Below are 26,840 nucleotides of genomic sequence, written 5' to 3'. Positions count from 1 at the left end.
GGTTAAACATGGGACAAATACATGATGTGAACACAAATTAAAACATACTGAAAAACCACCCAGTAAACTGAAGTCTCAGCGGCACTAAGGCCCCTTGCAGACAAGCATGTGTCACACTGCGAGTCCGCAGCGCAGCTCCCAGCACTGACGGGGGTCACATAGCATTATATTGATTTATGATGCTATGTAACCCTTACAGTTCTGGAAGGTATTAGATGACACTAACATAATGCTGTTAGTGTCATCTAATACCTTCCAGAACTGTAAGAGTTACATAGCATCATAAATCAATATAATGCTATGTGACCCCCGTCAGTGCTGGGAGGTCAGGCTGGGAGCTGCGCTGGCTGAGGACTCGCAGCGCGACACACGCTCGTCTGCAAGGGGCCCAAGTTTACATTTCTTCCAGTATACAAGTGCATTCATGAATTCAGAAGTGAGGAAACATAACAGAAGCTTTTGGGGTACAAGACTGTATTATGGTTGGTCAAAATGATCTGAAGACAGTGGCTGTAGTGCAGATCCGGTAGCTCTGTTTATCTCCGTTAGAACTTCACTTTCTTTCTCAAACATCTGTTGAAGTGAGCAACATTGTAAGCAATTAGTAATGAATAATAATTAGTATACTGTATATATCAAAAACACTGGATACACGTTTAAGGGCTGTTCAGACAGAGTATTTTGACAGCAGAATTTAGCAAGGACTGCTGGGTGGCAGTGTGGAATCCGGCTCCCTCTGTTTTCAATAGAAGGCCGCATTGCCATTCATGCCGCCGCAATGTCTGGCATGACCTTTCTTGGAGTGGCCAAAAACCACAGCCTCCCATTAAAAACAATGGAAGGTGGATTCCACTCTGCCACCTAGAGGGCTTTCGGCATGGAATCCATCCCAATTTCCAGTCAAAAGATGCCATGTGAATGGCTCCTTAGGTTGGGTTTTCACATTCAGGTTTTTGGATGTAGTTTTTAGAGCTAAAACCAGGAGTGAATTAAAAATGAATCCTTTATACATACTCAAATACTGCCTCAGAAAACGTGAACATAGAAACCCAGCCTTATCCCTTAGTGACCAAGCCTGTTTGGGCCTTAATGACCAAGGCAGATTTTGGAAATCTGACATGTGTCACTTTAGCAGAGAATAACTTCGTAAAGGTTTTGCACATCAAAGTAATTCTGACATTGTTTTCTCGTCACATATTGTACTTTACTTAGGTGGTAAAATTATCTTTATTAAAAAACTTAAAAATCTATGAAAATTTGTAAAAATTTGCATATTTTTTTCTACAGAGCACATAAAAAAGGAAGAAGTACCGGTACACCCTAAAAAAAGTATCACCCCATTTCTTCTGTCTTCAGAAATACCGCCATTGTGGCCCTAATCTTATGTCTTGACACACGTCAGGGACCAAACATAAAGGAGCACCTGGGGCCTTTCAGATAAACTGAAAATGGTTCAGGCCCCATTGCACACATGAGCTGCAAAATGATAGAAAACCCTTATATATGATCCCATTTTAAAAACTAGATCCCTTAAAGCATGCATCTAGTGGTGTAGTAAGCATGCTAGGATGAAATAATGAGTATATATGGTTTCATTCAAATTGTTAATAACATTTTCACAGGAAATTAGAGAAAAAATATTTTTAGATGGATAACCCTGTTAGGCTACTTTCACACTAGCGTTCGATCGGATCCGTTCTGAACGGATCCGATCATAATAATGCAGACGGAGGCTCCGTTCAGAACGGATCAGTCTGCATTATTTTGGCATATAAAAGCTAAGTGTGAAAATAGCCTCGGACGGATCCGTCCAGACTTTCAATGATTGAGCCATATTGTGGCATCTTCAAACGGATCCGTCCCCATTGACTTACATTGTAAGTCTGGACGGATCCGCACGCCTCCGCACGGCCAGGCGGACACCCGAACGCTGCAAGCAGCGTTCAGCTGTCCGCCTGTCCGTGCGGAGGCTGAACGCCGCCAGACTGATGCAGTCTGAGCGGATCCGCATCCATTCAGACTGCATCAGGGCTGGACGGAAGCGTTCGGGTCCGCTCGTGAGCCCCTTCAAACGGAGCTCACGAGCGGACAGCCGAACGCTAGTGTGAAAGTAGCCTTACTGTTTTAGTAATCTGCCACATTTGTGGCGCGTACAGATGAGAAGTGAAGCGGTGCACTTCTAAGGGATTAGGGAATGCAACAAAAAACCACCGTATGGTGAGGCAGTTCCACCAGATCGAGGTTAAATGTCCACAAGTTTAGAGGTGATAAGCGCCACTCCCTTAGTATTAGATGTGGTGTACTTAGTATAGACATCAAAAGTGTAATTGGAATGACTTAATGGAGAACAGCATTAGGAGGACTCCAAGGTCCCAGTTAAGAAATAGATGGGCGATCTTATGACGTAAGTTAGGGGGTTAGCATAGGCATCAATAAAAATTATAAAAATACAAGAAACATAAGCATCAATAAATATAATAAAATAATTAAAATCAAGTTAAAATCTGTATGCACTTACTTCGCTGGGGGGGTAGTCAACAGGATAAGCTCAAGACACCTTTGAACCCCCTGGCGAGGATCGCATGTAGAGGTGTTGAAGATTGATGGCAGCACACTTCTGATCAATCCCTTTATTTCAACAAATATGTGGCTCAACGCGTTTTGGGGACAGTATTCCCCTTCCTCAGGAGCAAGAGCATATACATAAAAAATCTTTCAATATTCAATATTTATTTTTGAAATATTTTTTATGTATATGCACTTTCTCCTGAGGAAGGGGAATACTATCCCTGAAACGCGTTGAGTCACATATTTGTTCAAATAAAGGGATTAATCAGAAGCCTCCAGAAGTGTGCTGCCATCAATCTTCCACACCTCTACATGCGATCCTCGCCAGGGGGGTTCAAAGTCTCAGGTGTCTTGAGCTTATCCTGTTGACTACCCCCCAGCAAAGTAAGTGCATACAGATTTTAACTTTATTTTATTATCTCACTTATTGATGCCTATGTTTCTTGTATTTTTATTGATTTTTATTGATGCCTATGCTAACTCCCTAACTTACGTCATAAGATCGCCCATCTATTTCTTAACTGGGACCTTGGAGTCCCCCTAATGCTGTTCTCTATTCTATGTTGCTCTATTCTAGTGACCCATCCCCTCCATTCTTCTTTTTTTCTTTTTTTTTTTCTTCAGCCTCTACTATCCCATCACTGTCGGCACCCACATTTTTTTCATCCCCTTGGGGATTTCACGATCCCCCTAGGATTGGAATAACTTCCACTTTTTTCTCTGTTTTTACTGCACTTATAAGGGAGGCAGATTTCTAAAAAGTACATATGACTATGTCTCGCCAAACTGAAAAAAAACGGAAAAAAACTGAAGTGAAAGGCAACAAGTCCAAGAAAAAGGAGCAAAATGTCTCCAACTATGTTGCAAATTCCAGTTTGTTCACAAGATACAAGAACACTGATAGGGCTATAATGACAAGGTGGCATTCAAGGACAGGGACTCGGCGTACAACGTCTCTTTAGCCCCATCAATCCCTGTATGAGAGACGAACGTGCTAAGTGACACGGTGCACCATAACAGGCCCCTGCCTGGCAAGGTAGAAACCGCTATGCACACAATCAACCAGTTACCTACAGAATATATAAAAGGACAGTGTCCAGAACCGTCTGTAGGAACAGTAATGGATCACTAATTCCCAAAATGATGTCAGGATTTCTAGACATTCCTTTTTTTAAATCAGATTTTTTTTAATTGAGATTTTCAAGTCAGTTTGCAAAACAAACAAAACAGTCCCCCCCCCCTCCCCCTACCCGTGCGTCCTAGATCCAAGTAGAACCCCTCCAGAAGTCCATTCCATTAAAAGTCCAATCCAGAAGAGCATGAATTAACAATATAATCGGACATTCGGCTCATACTCCCCAAGCACATATTACACACCATTAATCCAGATATAGCAGTACATTACAGTGCAGCATAACAGAACATATATACCACCCCACACCTTTTCTAGACATTCCTTAATGTACAAGCCCTTAGTGTACTGGTGAGGAACAACTCATTAGAGATCCTCCAAATAAAATAAAAAATATCATGCCAATAACATGATACAGAAATGTGAATGGAATTAACAGCTTTGTGTGGCAGGACATAGTCATAAAAAATGAAATTAGGAAAATTAAGAAAACAAATCAGAAAAGGTAAAATTTGTTCCAATGTCTGAAAAAAAAAATTTGCTCCACAACCCATCCCAAAAGGATCCCTCCCTCCCTGGAAAGCGCACAAACTAAACAGAAAATGAGAATAAATTGACTTCCTGAAAAGACCCCCCCCCTCCATCCACCCTTTTTGGTATTAAATAAAATTAATAATCAGCAACCGTATGGTACGTCTCAAAACAGGAGTAATTGCAGAGGCCTGGTTGTGATGGGAAACTGGGGCAGTAAATTCGGGTGTCCCTTCTCCTTCCATGTTTGCTACACACCCGGCATCGTTTCTGAGGATATGTCTTGCTGGTAGTGGCAGGGACGGGGTGAGGGAAGTGGCGTTCTGAAAGCCTTCGAACGTCCTCAGATTCAAAGGCTTGCCCAGGTGCTGGGGACTCCAACAGGAGACTCTCAACCACCTTCTCCTGGAACTCAAGGAAGTTGAGGGTTCCTTGGGCCTTTATTAAATAAAACAAAACTATTATAGGTAACAATCTGAATGAGGTAGATTGCTAGCTTTTTATACCAGGTCCTGTTTTTTCGCTTCACCAGGTAGGGTTGAAGCGCCTGGTCCAAGGGGTCTACACCTCCTATAAATTGATTGTAGTCTGTCACACAGACCGGTTTGTGCTTGTCAGCAGTAGCACCCCTCTCCCTAACTGCTACTGTGGTGTCTGCATCCACGGTGGTCAGCATGTAGACATCCTTACTGTCCTTCCACTTCACTGCAAGCAGCTGGTCACTTGCAAGGGCGAAGGATGTTCCTTTCTCCAAATGCTTGGACACCAGCGGTTGTGGGTATCCTACTCTATTTTCATGGACTGTCCCACAAGCCCCTGTGTTTGCAGCATGGTTGGATTTAAAAAAGGGGTATACTAGTGTAAATATTATCGGTGTACACGTGGTACCCTTTGTGTAGGAATGGCGCCAATAGATCCCACACAATTTTTCTCAATGTCCCAATATTTTCAGGGCAGCCTGGGGGGTTAAGTTGGGAGTCCCTGCCCTCAAACAGACAGACCGCAGGTGTAGCCGGTTGTGCTCTCACACACCTTATATAATTTTACCCCATATCTGGCACACTTGGAGGGAATAAACTGACGGAAGGAAAGGCGGCCTTTAAAACTAAAAAGGGATTCATCAAGGGATAGATATTTTTCAGGGGTATATTATTTTAAGAATAAATCCCTAAGGAGGTAAATAAGGGGTCTCAGTTTATTTAGGCGGTCGTAGGCTGGGTTAGTTCTGGGGGGGGGGGACTTGTTAATTGTCCGAAAAATGCATAAACCGGGCTTCATAGCGGTTTCGGGACATACGGTAACTGCTGCAAACACAGGGGTTAAGTGGACAGTACTCGCAGCCCAATAGGATCAGACAGATGGCTTTTTACAATGCCCATTTCCAGGGTAAGCCCCCCAAAAAATTTAATTTCAGGGACACTTGTGGGGGTCCACCATCTTATATAGATAGACGTGGGCTTTTGTACAGCAAACTGTGTGGCGTACAGATTAGTTTGCTGCGGAATTAACTCCAGGACTTTGTCGTCCACAAATAAATGAAAAAAATCATAAGGGGTAAAATTGGTGACGTCCACGTTAATTTGGGGAGTGGATAAAAATTGGGATACTTGGGGGGGGGGTGGAATGAAGTAGCAGGAATCCACGTAGTAGAAGGGACAGGACCGCTGGGTGGAGAATGAGATGAGGTGGGGACTTCTACCACCTATGGGGTCTGGAGATGGAAGTGGAGCTAGAGTCCCCGCTATCTGAAGATATTTCCGTCTCTGAAGCGGTGTCAGATTCAGAGTGGTCAGAGCAGAGAAATTCATATGCCAAAGATATCTCGCCTAATTCATTCCCTGCTGTGACCCCTATTGACATGTTGCTGCAGCTCAGCGTGCTTTCTGCCTCACTACGTACTCTTCTGGCTGAGCGGGATAGGCCCAAAACTGCAGAAAACCACACAATCCTGTATTATCATCAAAATGTCAACTGAAAAAAATAATAATAATTAAACTGACCTTTCTCCAGTCTTCTGGATCTTGATGTGTATAACCAAGCAGATGACATAGGCCATGTACTGCAGTCACCTAAAAGACAGAATATGTTGGAGTTTCATAGCAGTAGATTATAATTAATCTCTGAAAGAAACAAGACCCTAAGGCCCTTTCACGCGAGCGTTACGGATTCTCTCAGGGTCTGGTTCTGCACGCAAGTTCAGCGAGTTTTGTCTGCGATTGCGTTCAATGTTTTAGTTTTTTCCACGCGGGTGCAATCAGTTTTTGATGCATTTTTCAAAAGTGTGAAAAAAACCTGAATGACAATCTCCATCTCCTAGCAACCATAAGTGAAAAAAGCATTGCGTCCAGATGCAATCCGTTTTTCACTGAAGCCCCATTCACTTATATGAAACTAGAGCTGTGTGAAAACAACAGAATATAGAACATGCTGCAATTTTTCCTGAACGCAGAGTTGATGTGTGAAAGATGTGTACACAGACCCATTGAAGTGAATAAGTAGGATTGTGTCCGTGTGCTATGCGTTTGCTTCACGCTTCACACCCGGATGGAAAACTCGTGGGAAGTTAGCCTAAAGCTTGTAGGTGCAAAATCCACAGCAGGAAACAGTAGCATCAGATTGTGTCAGGATACGTTCAGTGAAACTCGCACCAAGTTCAGTCAGTTTTGTCTGTGTGGGTGCAATAAGTTTTGATGTATTTTTCACACACACGTGAAAAAAACGGAAGTATTACAAACAACATCTCCTAGTAACCATCAGTGAAAAACGCTTTGCATCCGGACGCAATGCGTTTTTCAGAAAGTCCCATTCACTTATATGGGGCCAGGGCTGCGTAGAAAACGCAGAATATAGAACATGCTGCGATTCTCGCACAACGTAGAAATGATGTGTTTAAAACAATGCTCATGTGCACAGACCCACTTAACCCCTTAGGGACAAAGCCTTATTTCACCTTAAGGACTTGGCTATTTTTTGCAAATCTGACCAGTGTCACTTTAAGTGGTGATAACTTTCAAACGCTTTGACTTATCCAGGCCATTCTGAGATTGTTTTTTTGTCACATATTGTATTTTTTGACACTGGTAAAATGAAGTAAAAAAAATTATTTTTTTGCATAAAAAATACCTAATTTACCCAAAATTTTAAAAAATTAGCAAATTTCTAAAGTTTCAGTTTCTCTACTTCTGTAATACATAGTAATACCCCAAAAAATTGTGATGACTTTACATTCCCCATATGTCTTCTTCATGTTTGAATTATTTTGGGAATTATAATTTATTTTTTGGGGATGTTACAAGGCTTAGAAGTTTAGAAGCAAATCTTGACATTTTTCAGAAATTTACAAAAACCCAATTTTTAGGGACCACTACAGGTCTGAAGTCACTTTGCGAGGCTTACATAATAGAAACCACCCAAAATGACCCCATTCTATAAACTACACCCCTCAAGGTATTCAAAACCGATTTTACAAACTTCGTTAACCCTTTAGATGTTGCACAAGAGTTATTGGCAAATGGGGATGAAATTTGAGAATTTCATTTTTTTTGCCTAATTTTCCATTTTAACCCATTTTTTCCACTAACAAAGCAAGGGTTAACAGCCAAACAAGACTGTATCTTTATTGCCCTGACTCTGCCGTTTACAGAAACACCCCATATGTGGCCGTAAACTACTGTACGGGCACACAGTAGGGCGTAGAGTGAAAGGTGCGCTGTTTGGTTTTTGGAAGGCAGATTTTGCTGGACTGGTTTATTTACACCATGCCCCATTTGAAGCCCCCTGATGCACCCCTAGAGTAGAAACTCCCTAAAAGTGACCCCATCTAAGAAACTGCACCCCTCAATGTATTCAAAACTGATTTTACAAACTTTGTTAACCCTTTAGGTGTTGCACAAGAGTTAATGGAAAATAGAGATACAATTTCAAAATTTCAAATTTTTGGCAGATTTTCCATTTTACTATATTTTTTTTCCAGTTACAAAGCAAGGGTTAACAGCCAAACAAAACTCATTATTTATGGCCCTGATTCTGTAGTTTACAGAAACACCCCATATGTGGTCGTAAACTGCTGTACAGGCACACGGCAGGGCGCAGAAGGAAAGGAATGCCATACGGTTTTTGGAAGGCAGATTTTGCTGGACTGTTTTTTTTGACACCATGTCCCATTTGAAGCCCCCCTGATGCACCCCTAGAGTAGAAACTCCAAAAAAGTGACCCCATTTTAGAAACTACGGGATAGGGTGGCAGTTTTGTTGGTACTAGTTTAACCACTTCAGCCCCGCTAGCTAAAACCCCCTTCATGACCAGGCCACTTTTTACACTTCTGCACTACACTACTTTCACCGTTTATCGCTCGGTCATGCAACTTACCACCCAAATGAATTTTACCTCCTTTTCTTCTCACTAATAGAGCTTTCATTTGGTGGTATTTCATTGCTGCTGACATTTTTACTTTTTTTGTTATTAATCAAAATTTTACGATTTTTTAGCAAAAAAATGACATTTTTCACTTTCAGCTGTAAAATTTTCCCAAAAAAACGACATCCATATATAAATTTTTCGCTAAATTTATTGTTCTACATGTCTTTGATAAAAAAAAAATGTTTGGGCAAAAAAAAATGGTTTGGGTAAAAGTTATAGCGTTTACAAACTATGGTACAAAAATGTGAATTTCCGCTTTTTGAAACAGCTCTGACTTTCTGAGCACCTGTCATGATTCCTGAGGTTCTACAATGCCCAGACAGTAGAAACACGCCACAAATGACCCCATTTCGGAAAGTAGACACCCTAAGGTATTCGCTGATGGGCATAGTGAGTTCATAGAACTTTTTATTTTTTGTCACAAGTTAGCGGAAAATGATGATTTTATTTAAATTTTTTTTTTTTCTTACAAAGTCTCATATTCCACTAACTTGCGACAAAAAATAAAAAATTTTAGGAACTCGCCATGCCCCTCACGGAATACCTTGGGGTGTCTTCTTTCCAAAATGGGGTCACTTGTGGGGCCCAAATGTGTGAGAAGAACTTTGCAATCAAAATGTGTAAAAAATGGCCTGCGAAATCCGAAAGGTGCACTTTGGAATATGTGCCCCTTTGCCCACCTTGGCTGCAAAAAAGTGTCACACATCTGGTATCGCCGTACTCAGGAGAAGTTGGGGAATGTGTTTTGGGGTGTCATTTTACATATACCCATGCTGGGTGAGAGAAATATCTTGGCAAAAGACAACTTTTCCCATTTTTTTATACAAAGTTGGCATTTGACCAAGATATTTATCTCACCCAGCATGGGTATATGTAAAATGACACCCCAAAACACATTGCCCAACTTCTCCTGAGTACGGAGATACCAGATGTGTGACACTTTTTTGCAGCCTAGATGCGCAAAGGTGCCCAAATTCCTTTTAGGAGGGCATTTTTAGACATTTGGATCCCAGACTTCTTCTCACACTTTCGGGCCCCTAAAAAGCCAGGGCAGTATAAATACCCCACATGTGACCCCACTTTGGAAAGAAGACACCCCAAGGTATTCAATGAGGGGCATGGCGAGTTCATAGAATTTTTTTTTTTTGCATAAGTTAGCGGAAATTGATTTTTTTTGTTTTTTTCCTCACAAAGTCTCACTTTCCGCTAACTTAGGACAAAAATTTAAATCTTTCATGGACTCAATATGCCCCTCACGGAATACCTTGGGGTGTCTTCTTTCCGAAATGGGGTCACATGTGGGGTATTTATACTGCCCTGGCTTTTTAGGGGCCCTAAAGCGTGAGAAGAAGTCTGGAATATAAATGTCTAAAAATGTTTACGCATTTGGATTCCGTGAGGGGTATGGTGAGTTCATGTGAGATTTTATTTTTTGACGCAAGTTAGTGGAATATGAGACTTTGTAAGAAAAAACAAACAAAAAAATATATATATTTCCGCTAACTTGGGCCAAAAAAATGTCTGAATGGAGCCTTACAGGGGGGGGGGGGGGGGGGGGGGGGGGGTGATCAATGACAGGGGGGTGATCACCCATATAGACTCCCTGATCACCCCCCTGTCATTGATCACCCCCCCTGTAAGGCTCCATTCAGACGTCCGTATGGTTTTTACGGATCCATGGATACATGGATCGGATCCGCAAAACACATGCGGACGTCTGAATGGAGCCTTACAGGGGGGTGATCAATGACAGGGGGTGATCAGGGAGTGTATATGGGTGATCACCCGCCTGTCATTGATCACCCCCCTGTAAGGCTCCATTCAGACGTCCGCATGTGTTTTGCGGATCCGATCCATGTATCCATGGATCCGTAAAAATCATACGGACGTCTGAATGGAGCCTTGCAGGGGGGTGATCAATGACAGGGGGTGATCAGGGAGTGTATATGGGTGATCACCCCCCTGTCATTGATCACCCCCCTGTAAGGCTCCATTCAGACGTCCGTATGATTTTTACGGATCCATGGATCGGATCCGCAAAACACATGCAGACGTCTGAATGGAGCCTTACAGGGGGGTGATCAATGACAGGGGGGTGATCAATGACAGGGGGGTGATCAATGACAGGGGGTGATCAGGGAGTGTATATGGGTGATCACCCGCCTGTCATTGATCACCCCCCTGTAAGGCTCCATTCAGACATCCGCATGTGTTTTGCGGATCCGATCCATGTATCCGTGGATCCGTAAAAATCATACGGACGTCTGAACGGAGCCTGACAGGGGGGTGACCAATGACAGGGGGGTGATCAATGACAGGGGGGTGATCAGGGAGTTTATATGGGGTGATCATGGGTGATCAGGGGTTCATAAGGGGTTAATAAGGGGTTAATAAGGGGTTAATAAGTGACGGGGGGGGGGGTGTAGTGTAGTGTGGTGTTTGGTGCGACTTTACTGACCTACCTGTGTCCTCTGGTGGTCGATCCTAACAAAAGGGACCACCAGAGGACCAGGTAGCACAGGCATCCTCAAACTGCGGCCCTCCAGCTGTTGTCAAACTACAACTCCCACAATGCCCTGCTGTAGGCAGATACCTGTAGGCTGTTCGGGCATGCTGGGAGTTGTAGTTTTGCCACAGCTGGAGGGCCGCAGTTTGAGGATGCCTGAGGTAGCAGGTATATTAGACGCTGTTATCAAAACAGCGTCTAATATACCTGTTAGGGGTTAAAAAAATCAGATCTCCAGCCTGCCAGCGAGCGATCGCCGCTGGCAGGCTGGAGATCCACTCGCTTACCTTCCGTTCCTGTGAGCGCGCGCGCCTGTGTGTGCGCGTTGACAGGAAATCCCGGCCCTCGCGAGATGACGCGTATATGCGTCGTTGTGCGCAGGGCTGCCGCCTCCGGACCGCACATCTGCGTTAGGCGGTCCGGAGGCGGTTAAGGTACATATGATTTTTGGTTGCTCTATATTACAGTTTTTGTGCGGCAAGGTAACAAGAAATAGCTTTTTTGGCACCATTTTGTTATTTACAACATTCATCTGACAGATTAGATCATGTGGTAATTTTATAGAGCAGGTTGTCACGGACGCGGTGATACCTAATATGTATACAATTTTTTTTATTTATGTAAGTTTTACACAAGGATTTCATTTTTAAAACAAAAAAAATGTTTTAGTGTCTCCATAGTCTAAGAGCCATAGTTTTTTCAGTTTTTGGGCGATCGTCTTAAATAGGGTCTCATTTTTTGCGGGATGAGATGACGGTTTGATTGGCACTATTTTGGGGTGCATATGACTTTTTGATCGCTTGCTATTACACTTTTTGTGATTTAAGATGACAAAAAAATTGCTTTTTTTACACCGTTTTTATTTTTTACGGTGGTGACCTGAGGGGTTAGGTAATGTGATATTTTTATAGAGTCGGTCGATACGGACGCGGCAATACCTAATATGTATACTTTTTTTTATTTATGTAAGTTTTACACAATGATTTCATTTTTTAAACAAAAAAAAGAAACATGTTTTAGTGTTTCCATAGTCTAAGAGCCATAGTTTTTTCAGTTTTTGGGCGATTATCTTGGGTAGGGTATGATTTTTGCAGGATGAGATGACGGTTTGATTGTTACAATTTTGGCGTACATGCGACTTTTTTTGATCACTTTTATTACCTTTTTTGGGAAGTAAGGTGGGCAAAATTTAAATTTAATCATAGTTTTTATTTTTTAGGCGTTCACCGTTCAGGTAAAGTAACATGACCGTTTTATAGATCGGGTCGTTACGGACGCGGCGATACCAAACATGTGTAGGGAATTTTATTTTTTTCATTTTTAATCAGTGATAAATGTGTTTTTTGATTTTTACCTTTTTTACTTTTTTTTTTTTTACCAAGACCCACTTGGTTCTTGAAGATCCAGTGGGTCTGATGTCTGTATAATACAGTACAGTACACTATATAGTGTTTTGTACTGTATTTTACTTACACTTTGTCTGAATGCCTTTAGCACAGATCTGTTCAGGACCATGGACAGCAGGATGCCTGAGAAGGCGTCCTGCTGCCATGGGAACCTTCCCCGTCTGCTCAGTTGTGGCCACAACTGCGCAGACGGGGAAGGGTAAGGAGGGGGGCTCCCTCCCTCTGTCACCGCATCCTGTCCGGGGGCTGCAAAGGCACAGCAGCCCCCCGATGGGAGAAGGAGGGAGTTCCCTATTACTGTTAACCTTTTCCATACCGCTGTATGGACCGCGGTATGGAAAGGGTTAAACGGCTGACATCGCATCACAGATGTCAGCCGTTTATACCAGGGTGTCAGCAATGTGCTGACACCCTGGTATACCCACTGGCCACCAACGATTATTCAAAGGGAGGCGGGTGGTGCGGCAGGCGGGATCGCACCGCCCGCAACCCGCCCCCCCCCCCTGCACCCCGCCGACATGAAATCATTCAGGGGTGCAGGGGGGGGGGGGGGGGGGACATATATATTTTAGGCATAATAAAGTTTCTGATCAGAAACTGCAGAAAGCGCAGCAAACCGCAGGTCTGAATTGACCTGCGGTTTGTTGCGATCGCCGACCCCCGCGCATTTAGCTGAGGTGCCTGCTCAATGATTTGAGCAGGCACCTTGTTCCGATCACCGCCGGCCGGGCGGCAGTGATTGAAACAACACATGACGTACCAGTACGTCATGTGTCCTTAAGTACCAGGACAACATGACGTACCAGTACGTCATGTGTCCTAAAGAGGTTAAATGAATGGGTCAGGATTCAGTGCGGGTGCTAGGAGCTCACTTCACACATCGCACCCGGAAAGAAAACTCACTTGTGTGAAAGAGGCCTTGCACACAAGATCAATCCGCTTTTTCTGCGACTGCGTTCATTGTTTCTATTTTTTCTTTCCAGATTGTATGTTTTTTTCATGCACGTGGAGAAAAACTAATAATCTACATGTCCTAGTCACCATCAGTGAAAAAGGCATTGCTTCCAGATGCCTTCCGTTTCTCACGCAAGTCCCTTGCACTTCTATGGAGCCAGAGCTGCGTGGAAAACGTAAAATATAGAACACGCTGCGATTATTTTTCCTAGATGCAAAGATGATGTGTGAAAAACGCCACTCATGTACACAGACCCATTGAAATGAATGGATCAGGATTGAGTCCTGATGCTATGCGTTTGCTATTACAATACCCGATGGCTATATTAATTCTGTTTGTGGCCTGTTGTCTTTCTAAAACATAACTTTTATTTTTATACCTAAGGCTACTTTCACACTAGCATTAAAGTTTTCCGGTATGGAGTTCCGTCATAGAGGCTCAATACCGGAAAAAAAATGATCAGTTTTTGTCCTAATGCATTCTCAATGGAAAGCAATCCGTTCAGTATGCATCAGGATGTCTTCTGTTCTGTCCTTTTTACGGTATTCGGCCAGAGAAAATACAGCAGCATGCTGCGGTTTTTTCTCCGGCCGAAATTCCGGAACACTTGCCGAAATGCCGGATTTGGCACTAATTTCCATTAAAAAGTATTAATGCCAGATCCGGTACCAAGTGTTCAGGAAATTGACGGAACCGGCTTTCCGGTCTGCGCATGCGCAGACCTTTAAAAATGTAAAAAAAATAATAATACCGGATCCGTTTTTTTCCGGATGACACTGGAGAGACGGATCCGGTATTTCAATGCATTTGTCAGACGGATCCGCATCCAGAAACAAATGATATCTGTTTGTATATGGATTTCCAGATCCGGCAGGCAGTTCCGGCAACTGAAATGCGTGCTGGATTCTTCTAACGCTAGTGAGAAAGTATGATTAAAGAAACAAAAGAAAATGTGTTCCTTCTTCCCAAAAGCCCTTTAGTGACAATAAAACATTGAAAGCACATCAGTGTTTTTATTTCCTTTTTATTTCCTTGTTTTTACTTATTTTTCTTTCGTTGATAGAGATAGTGATTTATTTATTCTGTGTATAGACAATAAATGTGTTTTGCTTTACGCTGTCTCTATTTTAGAAATTGTCATATATTATTCATATAGATCCTATACTTAGACAAATATCTATGATATGCCTGTTAAGAGAAATATCCACTTTCTTTCTTAAAGGGAACCTGTCACTGGGATTTTGGGTATAGAGCTGAGGACATGGGTTGCTAGATGGCCGCTAGCACATCCGCAATACCCAGTCCCCATAGCTCTGTGTGCTTTTATTGTGTAAAAAAACCGATTTGATACATATGCAAATGAACCTGAGATGAGTCAGGGACAGGACTCATCTCAGGTTAATTTGCATATGTATCAAATCGTTTTTTTTACACAATAAAAGCTCAGAGAGCTATGGGGACTGAGTATTGCGGATGTGCTAGCAGCCATCTAGCAACCCATGTCCTCAGCTATATGCACAAAATCCCAGTGACAGGTTCCCTTTAAAGGGGTTGTCCGGGTTCAGAGCTGAACCCGAACATACCTCCATTTTCACCCCGGCAGCCCCCCTGACTTCAGCATCGGAGCAGTTAATGCTCCGATGCTCTCCTTTGCCCTGCGCTAAATCTCCCTGCTCTCCGTGGGGCTGCCAGGAAGTCCGGTGACGTCACTGGCACTGATGGGCGGGCTTTAGCGCTGCCCTAGCCAGTTTAACGGCTAGAGCAGCGCTAAAGCCCTCCCATCAGAGCTGTTGATGTCACCGAACACACGGCTGGGTGAAAGTTTCTGCCCTGCAGTGTGTTATGATAAACAAAAGAGCCCGTACCCTGCGCGATCTAGCTCAGGGCAAGGGAGTGCATCGGAGCATGAGATGCTCCGATGCTAGCCTCAGGAGGGGTGCCGGGGTGAAAATAAGGGTTCAGCTCTGATCCCGGACAACCCCTTTAATTAAATCACTTTGTTATTTCCATTTGCAACATTATAGATATGTTGCAAATAGTTTCATTATGGACAGTAAATAACTCCTTTTGTGTCCCTAATAGACCTTTATTCAGCTAATAGTATCTTTGTTTCAGAATACCTCTCATAACTTGCACTATCTCTATCTCTCTAGTCTCTACCCTTTTACTGTAGTTTATCTCGTATTCTTTCTATCATTCCCTTCTGGGGAACGCCTGCAGTACGTTCCTCTAAGGGTCACTCATGTGCTTTTCTCATTTAAAAGAACATGAACAGAGGCTTCCCCGACATGTTTCGCCACTATGTGGCATCTTCATGGGTTATTAAGGTGCATCTTAGATGCTTATTTTGCATATCTGTTGTTTGTGAAACTTTCTATTTTCATAGGAAAAGGCTGTGACTTCTAAGAATCCCTCAAAACTTTTTTTTTTAGACTTCCGGTTCCGGCGCCGACATGGTAGGCAGCAAGTGAACACTGCTCCGTCCCCGAGCGCTTAATAATCCTACGAATCCCCAAGAATCTGCGTGGCTTTCTGGCCAGAGAACCCTTCAGTACCAGGGGTATCGTATGGATCGATACCTGAAAGCGATGGGGAGCAAATCCAGAGGGAAAGCGCAATCGAAAGGCGCCAAATCGGAGACTGATGTGCCGAAGATGGCAGAGCAAGCCGCATTTTTAACTGAAGAGGAAGAAGCTCCTCTGCTCACTAACAGCCAAGCAGATGGGGCAGAAGGAATAGAAGAGCAGACACCTTCAGTGGATTATAAAAGGCTGGCCATAGAGGTTGCCAACCGTATTTTACCTGACTTACAGGAGTCTCTCTCTACTACGGTGACGGCATCATTTGCAGCGCTGCAGAGCGAAGTGGCGCGAAATGCTGAGCGGATAGGGACGATCGAAAATGATGTGCAGGCATTGCAAATGGAAGTTCATTCGCTTCAACAGAGCTTTCAAGAAGTGACCGGTGATAATAAAAGGTTGTGGGAAAAAATTGATGACCTAGAGAATCGATCTAGGAGGAATAACCTCCGTATACTAGGCCTCCCAGAAGCCATCACTGGTAAAGAACTGCACCGAGTCTGTGAAAGAGACTTGCCTGAAGCACTAGGCCTCCAGATGAGCTGCAAGGCTGAAAGAGTGCATAGAATAGGCCCGGCGAAATTTTCGTCAGACACCAGAGGGGAGCCAGACAACAGACCCCAGAGACCAAGGCAAGTCATTGTTAGATATCTGGACTACTTTGAAAAAGCAGAAATCTTACGTTCTTACAAGAGCCGCTCAAGAGATCTGGAATTGAAAGGTCATCGTATCCTGATTTTCGGCGATTTTTCAGCAGAAGTAACGAGGCGCCGTAGAGCTTTCTCACAGATCTGTTCGGCTTTATACCAGCAGAGAAAGAAGTTTGCTCTAATGTACCCTGCAATTCTGAAAGTACAGACGTGGACAAAATTGTTGGTACCCTTTGGTCAATGAAAGAAAAAGTCACAATGGTCACAGAAATAACTTTAATCTGACAAAAGTAATAATAAATTAAAATTCTATAAATGTTAACCAATGAAAGTCAGACATTGTTTTTCAACCATGCTTCAACAGAATTATGTAAAAAAATAAACTCATGAAACAGGCATGGACAAAAATGATGGTACCCCTAGAAAACACAGAACATAATGTGACCAAAGGGACATGTTAATTCAAGGTGTGTCCACTAATTAGCATCACAGGTGTCTACAACCTTGTAATCAGCCATTGGGCCTATATATATGGCTCCAGGTAATCACTGTGTTGTTTGGTGATATGGTGTGTACCACACTCGACATGGACCAGAGGAAGCAAAGGAAAGAGCTGTCTCAAGAGATCAGAAAGAAAATTATAGACAAGCATGTTAAAGGTAAAGGCTATAAGACCATCTCCAAGCAACTAGATGTTCCTGTGAGTACAGTTGCACATATTATTCATAAGTTTAAGATCCATGGGACTGTAGCCAACCTCCCTGGACGTGGCCGCAGGAGGAAAATTGATGACAAATCTAAGAGACGGATAATCCGAATGGTAACAAAAGAGCCTAGAAAGACTTCTAAAGAGATTCAAGGTGAACTTCATGCTCAAGGAACATCAGTGTCAGATCGCACCATCCGTCGTTGTTTGAGCCAAAGTGGACTACATGGGAGACGACCAAGGAGGACACCATTGTTGAAAACGAATCATAAAAAAGCAAGACTGGAATATGCCAAACTACATGTTGACAAGCCACAAAGCTTCTGGGAGAATGTCCTGTGGACAGATGAGACAAAAATCGAAGTTTTTGCCAAGGCACATCAGCTGTATGTTCACAGACGAAAAAATGAAGCATATCAAGAAAAGAACACTGTCCCTACTGTGAAACATGGAGGAGGCTCTGTTATGTTCTGGGGCTGCTTTGCTGCGTCTGGCACAGGGTGTCTTGAATCTGTGCAGGGTACAATGAAATCTCAAGACTATCAAGGAATTCTAGAGAGAAATGTACTAGCCAGTGTCAGAAAGCTTGGTCTCAGTCGCAGGTCATGGGTCTTGCAACAGGACAATGACCCAAAACACACCGCTAAAAACACCCAAGAATGGCTAAGAGGAAAAAATTGGACTATTCTAAAGTGGCCTTCTATGAGCCCTGACCTCAATCCTATTGAGCATCTTTGGAAGGAGCTGAAACATGCAGTCTGGAAAAGGCACCCTTCAAACCGGACACAACTGGAGCAGTTTGCTCATGAGGAGTGGGCCAAAATACCTGCTGAGAGGTGCAGATGTCTCATTGACAGTTACAGGAAGCGTTTGATTGCAGTGATTGCCTCAAAAGGTTGCGCAACAAAATATTAAGTTAGGGGTACCATCATTTTTGTCCATGCCTGTTTCATGAGTTTATTTTTTTACATAATTCTGTTGAAGCATGGTTGAAAAACAATGTCTGACTTTCATTGGTTAACATTTATAGAATTTTAATTTATTATTACTTTTGTCAGATTAAAGTTATTTCTGTGACCATTTTGACTTTTTCTTTCATTGACCAAAGGGTACCAACAATTTTGTCCACGTCTGTATTTCATGCGGATGGCCAGGTGGACATATATAACAGTCCGGAGGAGGCCAAGGACTTACAAGAAGAGTCTAGAAGTCGTACTAGTAAGACGAATCCAGCTGACAACTCCGTGCGCAGGAGGCTACCAACACCGTGGCATTCTCCCCCGGCGGACAGTGGAAATACTTCACCAGACCAACGGCAGAGACTGCAAGAAGGACGTGAGACCTGATGTGGGGTTTACCCTACAGTACCTTTCAAAATTGCAGTTGATATAATTTAACAAGCTGAGTATCATCTCTCGCTAGTTGTTTAAACGTCACCCTCGTATTGTAGGGAGCTGGGTAGGCGATGAAGGATAGGGAGACTTCTGTTTTCAGTTAATAATTATCGGACACGGGTGACTAGTTATGTTACTGGTATTATTCGTCCTGAAGGGTATGTAAAGATCCCTGGAGGAGGTTGCGGCTGAAATTTCGGCTGGGTGGTCAGACACCGCTAGGTGGCGCTCACTCTGAAATTTTTGTGCATATCTCAAAGAAGCGTGGGACACGAGACAGAAATGTATGTTATGTTATGTAAATGTTATTATATTCTGTATGCATGCCTTACTATGTCGGGAAGAAGTGAAGTCAGGACCTTTGAGGGAACGGAGGAGATAGGGCGTTTGGAGAAGTTCAAGGGGGGTAGGAACAATGTTTTACAAGATGGTTGTAGGGAAGGGGGGGAGGGGGGTTTGTTAAGCCTCAAGAAAGACCGAATATGCTACGAACCAGAATGTGTCCATATGAATCCTGAACGATTACCCTTTACAATGCCAGAAAATGGTTAAGGTGGTTTCATGGAATGTGAGGGGTTTGCGCTCCCCGCAAAAGCGTCTAATGGTGTTGAGACATCTAAATAGGTTGGGTGCGGACATCGCTCTCTTACAAGAAACTCACCTGGGAGAGGAAGATTTTTATAGGATGCGTAAGCTTTGGGTGGGAGAGGTGTACGGATCCAAAGCATGTAAAAGGAAGGCGGGGGTACTGGTGTTGATCAGAAAAAAATCTTGGTTATCTGGTGTCCTCACATTCTTGTGATAATGAGGGAAGAATTATTCAGCTCACCATACAATACCTGGGGAAAAATTTGAGCATCTATAACATATATGGCCCTAATGAATCTAGTGAGAAATTCTATAGAGCAGTTTCAGAGAGGGTGTTGGGAGACCAGATAACTGACAAGATAATTGGGGGAGATTTAAATGTAGTAGCGGATTGGGGGGAGGACAGGAGATCAGACAGGGGTACCGCCCCTATTAAGCAACGAGATGTGCATGTCCTGCAGGACTTTATGATAGATTTGGGTTTGATAGACACCTGGAGGACGTTAAACCCGGAGGGACGAGATTATACACATTATTCAATGGTGCACAAATCTTGGTCGCGCATAGATTATCTAATGGTATCGAAGTCCTTATTCGGGAGGTGTAGTTCCTCTACTATAGAGGATCTGCTGATATCGGATCAGGCTCCTATTACTTTGTGGATGCAGGATCTTACGCCTAGAGGTCCAGATTATATATGGCGATTCCCCTCAGATTTGTACGAAAATACAGATTTTCACAATTTACTAATGGGGTGGTGGGACGAATATATTAGTACTAATGATCAACCTGACAATGCCCAATTGACCTGGGATGCAGGGAAAGCGGTGATGTGTGGAAGATTGATTTCCCATGTAGCGGGCCTCAGGAAGAAAATAACAACTGAAATTGAATCTCACAGTCTAAAACTAAGGGAGGCATATGGGGCATTTAAAAATAATCCATCAGGTGGGACGGAAGACAAATGGAAGGCTGAGAAACAGGAATATGAATTTTGGTTACAGAAGAGGGAGGTGCTATTCCGATCAAAGGCTGATGCGCAATTGTATCGATTCGGGAATAAGGCGGGGAGGCTATTAGCGAACCTAGCGAGGGGTTTCCATCAATCATCCCCGATACTGGCTTTGAAAAATAAATATGGGATATTAAAGCATGACCCTAGAGATATAAATAGGATACTCAGAGATTTTTATAGCAACCTCTATGCGTATGAGAAAGAAAATACAGAGGTGGGTGATAACTGGCTGAATTCCACCCCCCTTCCGAGTTTATCCCCAGAAGATCTGACAGATCTTAACGCTAACATAACAGTACAAGAAGTTCAGGCAACTATCTCAGGTTTAAAGTTAAGAAAGGCACCGGGTCCTGACGGATACACGGGCGAGTTTTACAAAATATTAGGGGACAGGACTTCGGAACTTCTAACAAAGGTGTACAACTCTTACCTTTCAGGTCTTTTGCTCCCTGATGTAGCCAACACAGCTCATATAAAGCTAATCCCGAAGCCGGGTAAAGATCCTTTACAAGCCGCTTCCTATCGCCCGATATCGTTAATAAACACGGATATCAAAATTCTCTCTAAGATATTGGCGGATAGGTTAGCGAGAGTTCTGCCCAAGATTATTTCGGACTCTCAGGTGGGATTTATCAAGGGCCGCTCGGCTGTCATGAACATACGCAAAGTCTTAACCATATTGGATGAGGTAAAGATGAGGCCAGAGCTACACACATCCCCAGCTCTCTTGGCTATAGATGCGGAGAAAGCATTTGACAATGTGAGCTGGGGATGGATGGGTAAGGTCTTGGATAAGGTGGGGATAACGGGGAAATTTAGAACCTATATACAGGTGTTATATGCCAATCCCTCAGCTAGAATACATACCCCAGGTTTTCTCTCCCCTGCATTTTCAATAAATAAGGGAACTAGGCAGGGATGCCCACTTTCGCCGCTACTTTTTAATATTGCATTGGAACCGCTATCCCGGTATTTGAGTAGCACCAAAGAAATAGAAGGAATTAAAGTAGGCGCTAGGGAGGTAAAGCACGCATTATACGCAGACGATCTTTTAGTTTTTTTAGAAAAACCTCAGAGGGACTTGCCTCACCTGATGGACAAGTTATTAGAGTTTGGAAGTGCGTCGGGTTTTAGGGTTAATGCGGATAAATGTGAACTTCTGCCCCTCTTTCAAACACAAGCTAAAGTTTCTGGGTATCGTACTCTTCAGGTGAAACTAGCTAAAAACTCCATCCGATACTTAGGCATTCATATAAGGAAAACCCCGGATTCAATATACTCGATGAACTACCCTCCTTTAATTCAGAAAATCCAGAAGGACATTGATAAGTGGTTGCATCTTCCCCTGTCTCTGTTGGGTAGGTCTCATTTAATAAAAATGATAAGTTTTGCACGCTTATTATACCCCACGCAAACAATCCCGCTACTGATTAGACACACTGATATCCAATCTTTGGAATCAGCATTTCGTTATTTTTTATGGAAAGGAAAGCGTCCGAGAATTTCATTAAAGAAACTGCAATTGCATAAAGAAAAGGGAGGAATGAATTTCCCTGATATCAGAAGATATAATCTTGCAAGCAATCTCAGACATGCCATTGATTGGTTGACAGGAAGAAGCAGCTATTCTAACTACAAATTAGAATCATGTTTAGCTTCCCCTTGGTCATTGTCTGCGCTGCTTCACACTAAATTCGCCAATTTGCCCCAGACTCTGAGAAAGAGCCTAATCATAAAAGACACGATAGCTACGTGGAAAGCAGTACGGAAGGAATATGGGCTACCATTTATGGTATCAAAACATATGTCCATTTGGGGACACCCAGAGTTTTTAGAGGGGAGCCACAATAAACAGTTCCTAGGCTGGAGAGACAAAGGAATACGCTTTGTTTCTGACGTGTGGCACAGCGCGGAACATCGTTATCTCAGTTTTGAAGAGCTGTGCGCTAAATATGATCTGGGCTCTGGTCACTACTTAGCATACCGTCAGGTATACAGTTTTTTAAAAGGTAGAATTGCTGACCTCAGGAGGGAATTCCCCACAAATAGATTTGACTTGTTGAAGGGCTCATCCACACTGTCGTTATCTTTAGCAGAGCTGCAAGGTAGATTACAAGAGGCTAAACAGGAGAATTCCCCTCTCCAACCATTCAAGGCGTGGGATAAGGAATTAGAGAAGCAAGGAATGAATGAAATGATCTTGAAGGGATGGCTATGTCTGAGAAATATGACCCCCAATGAAATTTGGAGAGAAACCCAGTTTAAAATAGCGCACAGGGCCATATATGGGTTTTATAATACTAGATCAGCTATTCAAGCAAACAAAATAACGCACTGCCCGAAATGTATGTTGGAAAATTCCAATTTGCTCCACGGACTGTGGAATTGCCCGGAAGTAGTACAGTTCTGGTTGGCCTTTATAAAGTGGTTGAAAGATGTGATGCATATCACGATTTCGCTAACTCCAGAGTTAATACTATTCCATTATTATCCCGAAGGTACGAAGTTGACGCAGATTACCCATATCTGTATTATGGCGGCAAAAAGATGCCTACTTAGAAGCTGGTTGCTTCAGACAACCCCTTCCATAGAGGAAATAATCAGTCAAATAAAATGGTGCCTTAATAGGGAGATCTTTGCGGCAGAGCAGTGCACAGAAAAAGCACTGAAAAAACTAATGGGCAGGTGGAAGGGATTCATTAGCTGTGTATTGGAACCGTTCGAAATTAAGACGCTTATGGACCCTTTGAAACACACCTCCTGGTACCTGTTAGAGCAACTGAAGGGTACATTAGGTAAATTAGAGCAGTGAACTCTTGAGTAGTTTTAAAGATACAAGGAAGGTCAGGATGGGATAGGGGATAGAGGAAGCTTTGGCGTGAGGTAAGGTTCGGTCTTCTTAGGCTGGGGGGGGGGGGGGGCGGGGTTGGAGGGAGTGTTAAGGTTTTTGTTCACATTAACATGAAAACTTGAAAATTTTGGTTTGTCTCATTGATGTGATGTGCACGGACGTACTCTTGTAATATCAGTCTATGTATCTATGCTCTGGTGCACATTGGATGTATGTAACTGGTATTTGCATAAGATGGAAGACAAACTAAATAAATAAAAATTTGGTTTAAAAAAAAAATAAATTTTTTTTTTTCCTCCATTCTTTTTCTTCTCTTCAGGTTTCCACAAGTTCTTGTCCAACTGCACTCAAATCCTGCATGCAGCTATTGCTACAGAGAACATTATAAGCGTCTCATGCACTGTAACTTACGGTCAAGACATTGTTAAAATCCTCCTTTGTTTCTTGGCACTGCTGATAAATAAACTCAACCCCGAGGCAAATGTCTCCTAAATTGTGTTCATCTGGGAATGGTGGATCAGGTAATAATCCAGGGCGCAAATTCTGGAAGTATACAAGCACAAAATCATACAGGGGGAACACACCATCGACATGATAAGGGATTGCAATTAAAGGGATTTTCCAAGTGTTTTTCCGAGACTTTTATACTGATGACCTATCCACTGGATAGGTAATCAGTATCTGATTGGTGGGGGTCCGACACCCAGGACCCCCGTTGATCAGCTGTTTGAGAAGGCACCGCCACTTGCAGTAGCGCCATGGCCTTTTCGCAGCTTAGGGTAGACCATGTGATGTCACGTCATGGCCTAGGTGCAGCTCAGCCCCACTGTAATGAATAGGGCTGAGCTGCGATACCAAGCACAGACGCTATCCAATGGCCGGCGCTGTGCTTGATGAGTTGAGAGACGGCCGCTACACTACTGCATGCACCAGTGCCTTTGCAAACAGTTGATCGACGGTGGTTCCGGGTGTCGGACTTTCTCCGATCAGATACTGACGATCCAGAGGATAGGTCATCAGTATGTGATTAGTGGGGGCTGACATCAGAGACTCCCGCCGATTAGCTGTAAATGTCACGGCCTCCTTACAGCTTACCAAACCGTTCATTGGACAACGACTATGACATACACTTTAATGCGACTGACCTGTGCCTAGGCTTCTTCCAGCAGCTGATAGACGTGGGTGCCAGGAGACAGACCCCCACCGATGAGATAGTGATCGCCTGTCCTGAGGATAGGACATCTGGAAAAACCCTTTTATGCATAATGTATAGAACTGCAGTTACTTGAAAGCAACCTTCTGTCCCATTTGTGTACCTCATGAAATGGAAAGGACAATACGTCTGTGGCTTTGTCCTGTCGCCTGTAGAGTCTGTTTAACCGACGGATCTTTGTATCACTTGTACATATGACCCCAACGTCAAACCTCTCCACCTTGAGACATTTTCTGGCAACCTCTAAATTCTTGCGTAAAGGTGCTCGACGAAGCGGAATCACACACTGCAAGTTCCGTATAAGCAGAGACATAACCCTGTGGGGCCAAAGAAACAAAACACACAACATTAAAGGAGTTGTCCACTTTGGTGAATATTTACTTGTTAGTATTGTCCCTTGACCATAACATGATGGCATGTTACCCTGCTGGCAACCCCTAGAGAAAAGCTGGAATCTGTTTGGAAACCTGATTGTGTGTAACTTCCTTGCAGTGCCTCTTCAAGGAAAAGTAGGCATTACACGGAGTCTGTTAAAATCAATGAATTGTCAGAGGTCAGCAACCTCCTGCACTCCAGCTGTTGTGAAACTACAACTCCCAGCAAGTTCCACTCACTTCTATGGTAGTTTAACCCCTTCCTGACGCAGCGATTTTCCATTTTTGCATTTTAGTTTTTTGCTCCCACCTTTCCGAAGCCATAACTTTTTTTTATTTTTCTGTTTACATAGCCGTATGAGGGCTTGTTTTTGCAGGACAAGTTGTACTTTCTAACGTCACCATTTAAATTTGCATAGACTGTAGTCTAAATCCAAATGGGTGGAATAAAAAAAAAACAAAAAAAAAAACAAAACACAATTCTGCCACAATTTTATAGGTTTTGTTTTTACGGCATTCACAATGCGGTAAAACTAACTTGTGTGGTATTTCCGTAATCGTACTGATCTGGAAAATGAGCGCTTGTATAGTTTTTCTTCCATTTTAATACAAAAAAATATATAAAAACTTTTTTTTTTTAAATTAATTCTCTTTCTTTTCATCGCCATATTCTGACCCACATAACTTTTTTTTATAGTTATGTATCCAGAGGGCTCATTTTTTGTGGGACAATCTGCAGTTTTTTACTTTTTATTACATTTTTTTGGGAGGTAAAGTGATGGGGAAATAAACACAGCAAATTGGCGATTTTTACCGTATGGTGCAAGTTTTTTTTACGGCACGGCATCCGCTTGTGTGAAAGAGCCCTTAATCATACAAAGGCGAATGCAATCAACATCTTACTTCCATGAGCCCCTGTTGTTTATGACAAACAGATTATGCTTAGGGATGAGCGAACTTCTGTTTTCAAGTTCGGCGTACAAGGTTCGGATTATCTAAGAATTCCGTTATGGATTCCGCTACCACAGACCATAACTTATGGTCTGTGGTAGCGGAATCCATAATGGAATTCTTAGATAACTCAAACCTTGTACGTCGAACTTGAAAACAGAAATTGGCTCATCCCTAATTATGCTCACTGAAGCATAGGTCACCAGTATTTAATGCCGGAGATTCCTTGAGAAAGCCAGTCAATCACATAAAATACAAGTCTGGTTGCACTGACTTATTATTACTGAGACATGCCACCCAAGTGTCCCTCTTTTTGACCCAAGTCCCTCTTTGATTCTTAAATGTCCCTCCTTTTGACCTGGGGAATGAAATGTGCATTAATAAATTTACAAAATTGCTCCGTTCTAAAGTGTCGGTAAGATTTCTACCTGTATATTAGACCAGAACTTCATTATTTGGTGCAATTTGGACCTTATCATATCTATTAACTGATGATTTATCTGCCAATATTTAAATAGATATTGAAACGCAAGAAAGAAAAAATTGTTCCAGGGGCTCCACATGCTGTAAAAAAAAATAAAGGAACTTATATTCACCTAACCAATCCCCAGCTGCTGCAGTCGTGTCAGTAATTACGCTTTGGGCGCACCGCACATTCATATTGTCCCTCATTGCGATTTTCAGTAGTTGGGAGGTATGCGGATTTACAATGACATGGACTGATGCAAACCTTCACAGATATCCCTTGATCTTTGTTTACAAGGAGCCAGCATGTGTCCACTGTAGCCACAGCCAATCAAGTAGAAACTCCTTCTAGTTCTATGGAATCTCAAGATTCAGAAAAGTGTCTAATAAAAGCATTTTTGAACTGATCCAAGAGAAGAGTCCATGACTTACCACAAGTTATAAATCTGGAAATCTTCATAACACTAGCGTAACCAGTGCGTGCGCCCAAACAGCAGGAGAAACGGAACCCAGGCGACATCGGAACCTTCATTGCGG

At 42.9% G+C, this 26,840-nt stretch overlaps 1 protein-coding gene across 1 annotated transcript; it reads right to left on the bottom strand.

The window, feature by feature from the left end:
• Positions 1 to 278: 278 nt before the first annotated feature.
• YBEY (ybeY metalloendoribonuclease) lies at positions 279 to 26,840 on the bottom strand. The gene is made up of 5 exons (XM_044304875.1): positions 26,736 to 26,840; positions 24,617 to 24,830; positions 23,712 to 23,843; positions 6,232 to 6,300; positions 279 to 573 (listed from the first exon to the last, which is right to left on the bottom strand). The coding sequence occupies exons 2-5, from the start codon at positions 24,824 to 24,826 to the stop codon at positions 478 to 480; spliced, it is 507 nt and encodes a 168-aa protein (XP_044160810.1). The 5' UTR covers positions 24,827 to 24,830; positions 26,736 to 26,840; the 3' UTR covers positions 279 to 477.

Source organism: Bufo gargarizans, chromosome 8, assembly GCF_014858855.1.
Source record: "Bufo gargarizans isolate SCDJY-AF-19 chromosome 8, ASM1485885v1, whole genome shotgun sequence".
Taxonomy (NCBI): Eukaryota; Metazoa; Chordata; class Amphibia; order Anura; family Bufonidae; genus Bufo; species Bufo gargarizans.
This window is presented reverse-complemented; position numbering and strand designations above follow the sequence as displayed.

Bases quoted from the DNA above. Each gene is read 5' to 3' on its own strand.
- YBEY (XM_044304875.1), bottom strand. From the start codon at position 24,826: ATGTCTCTGCTTATACGGAACTTGCAGTGTGTGATTCCGCTTCGTCGA. The intron at 23,844-24,616 runs GTACACAAATGG...GTATACTTCCAG, and splicing joins TGTCCTTTCCATTTCATGAG to AATTTGCGCCCTGGATTATT. The intron at 6,301-23,711 runs GTAAGTTACAGT...TCTGTCTTTTAG, and splicing joins ATTTTAACAATGTCTTGACC to GTGACTGCAGTACATGGCCT.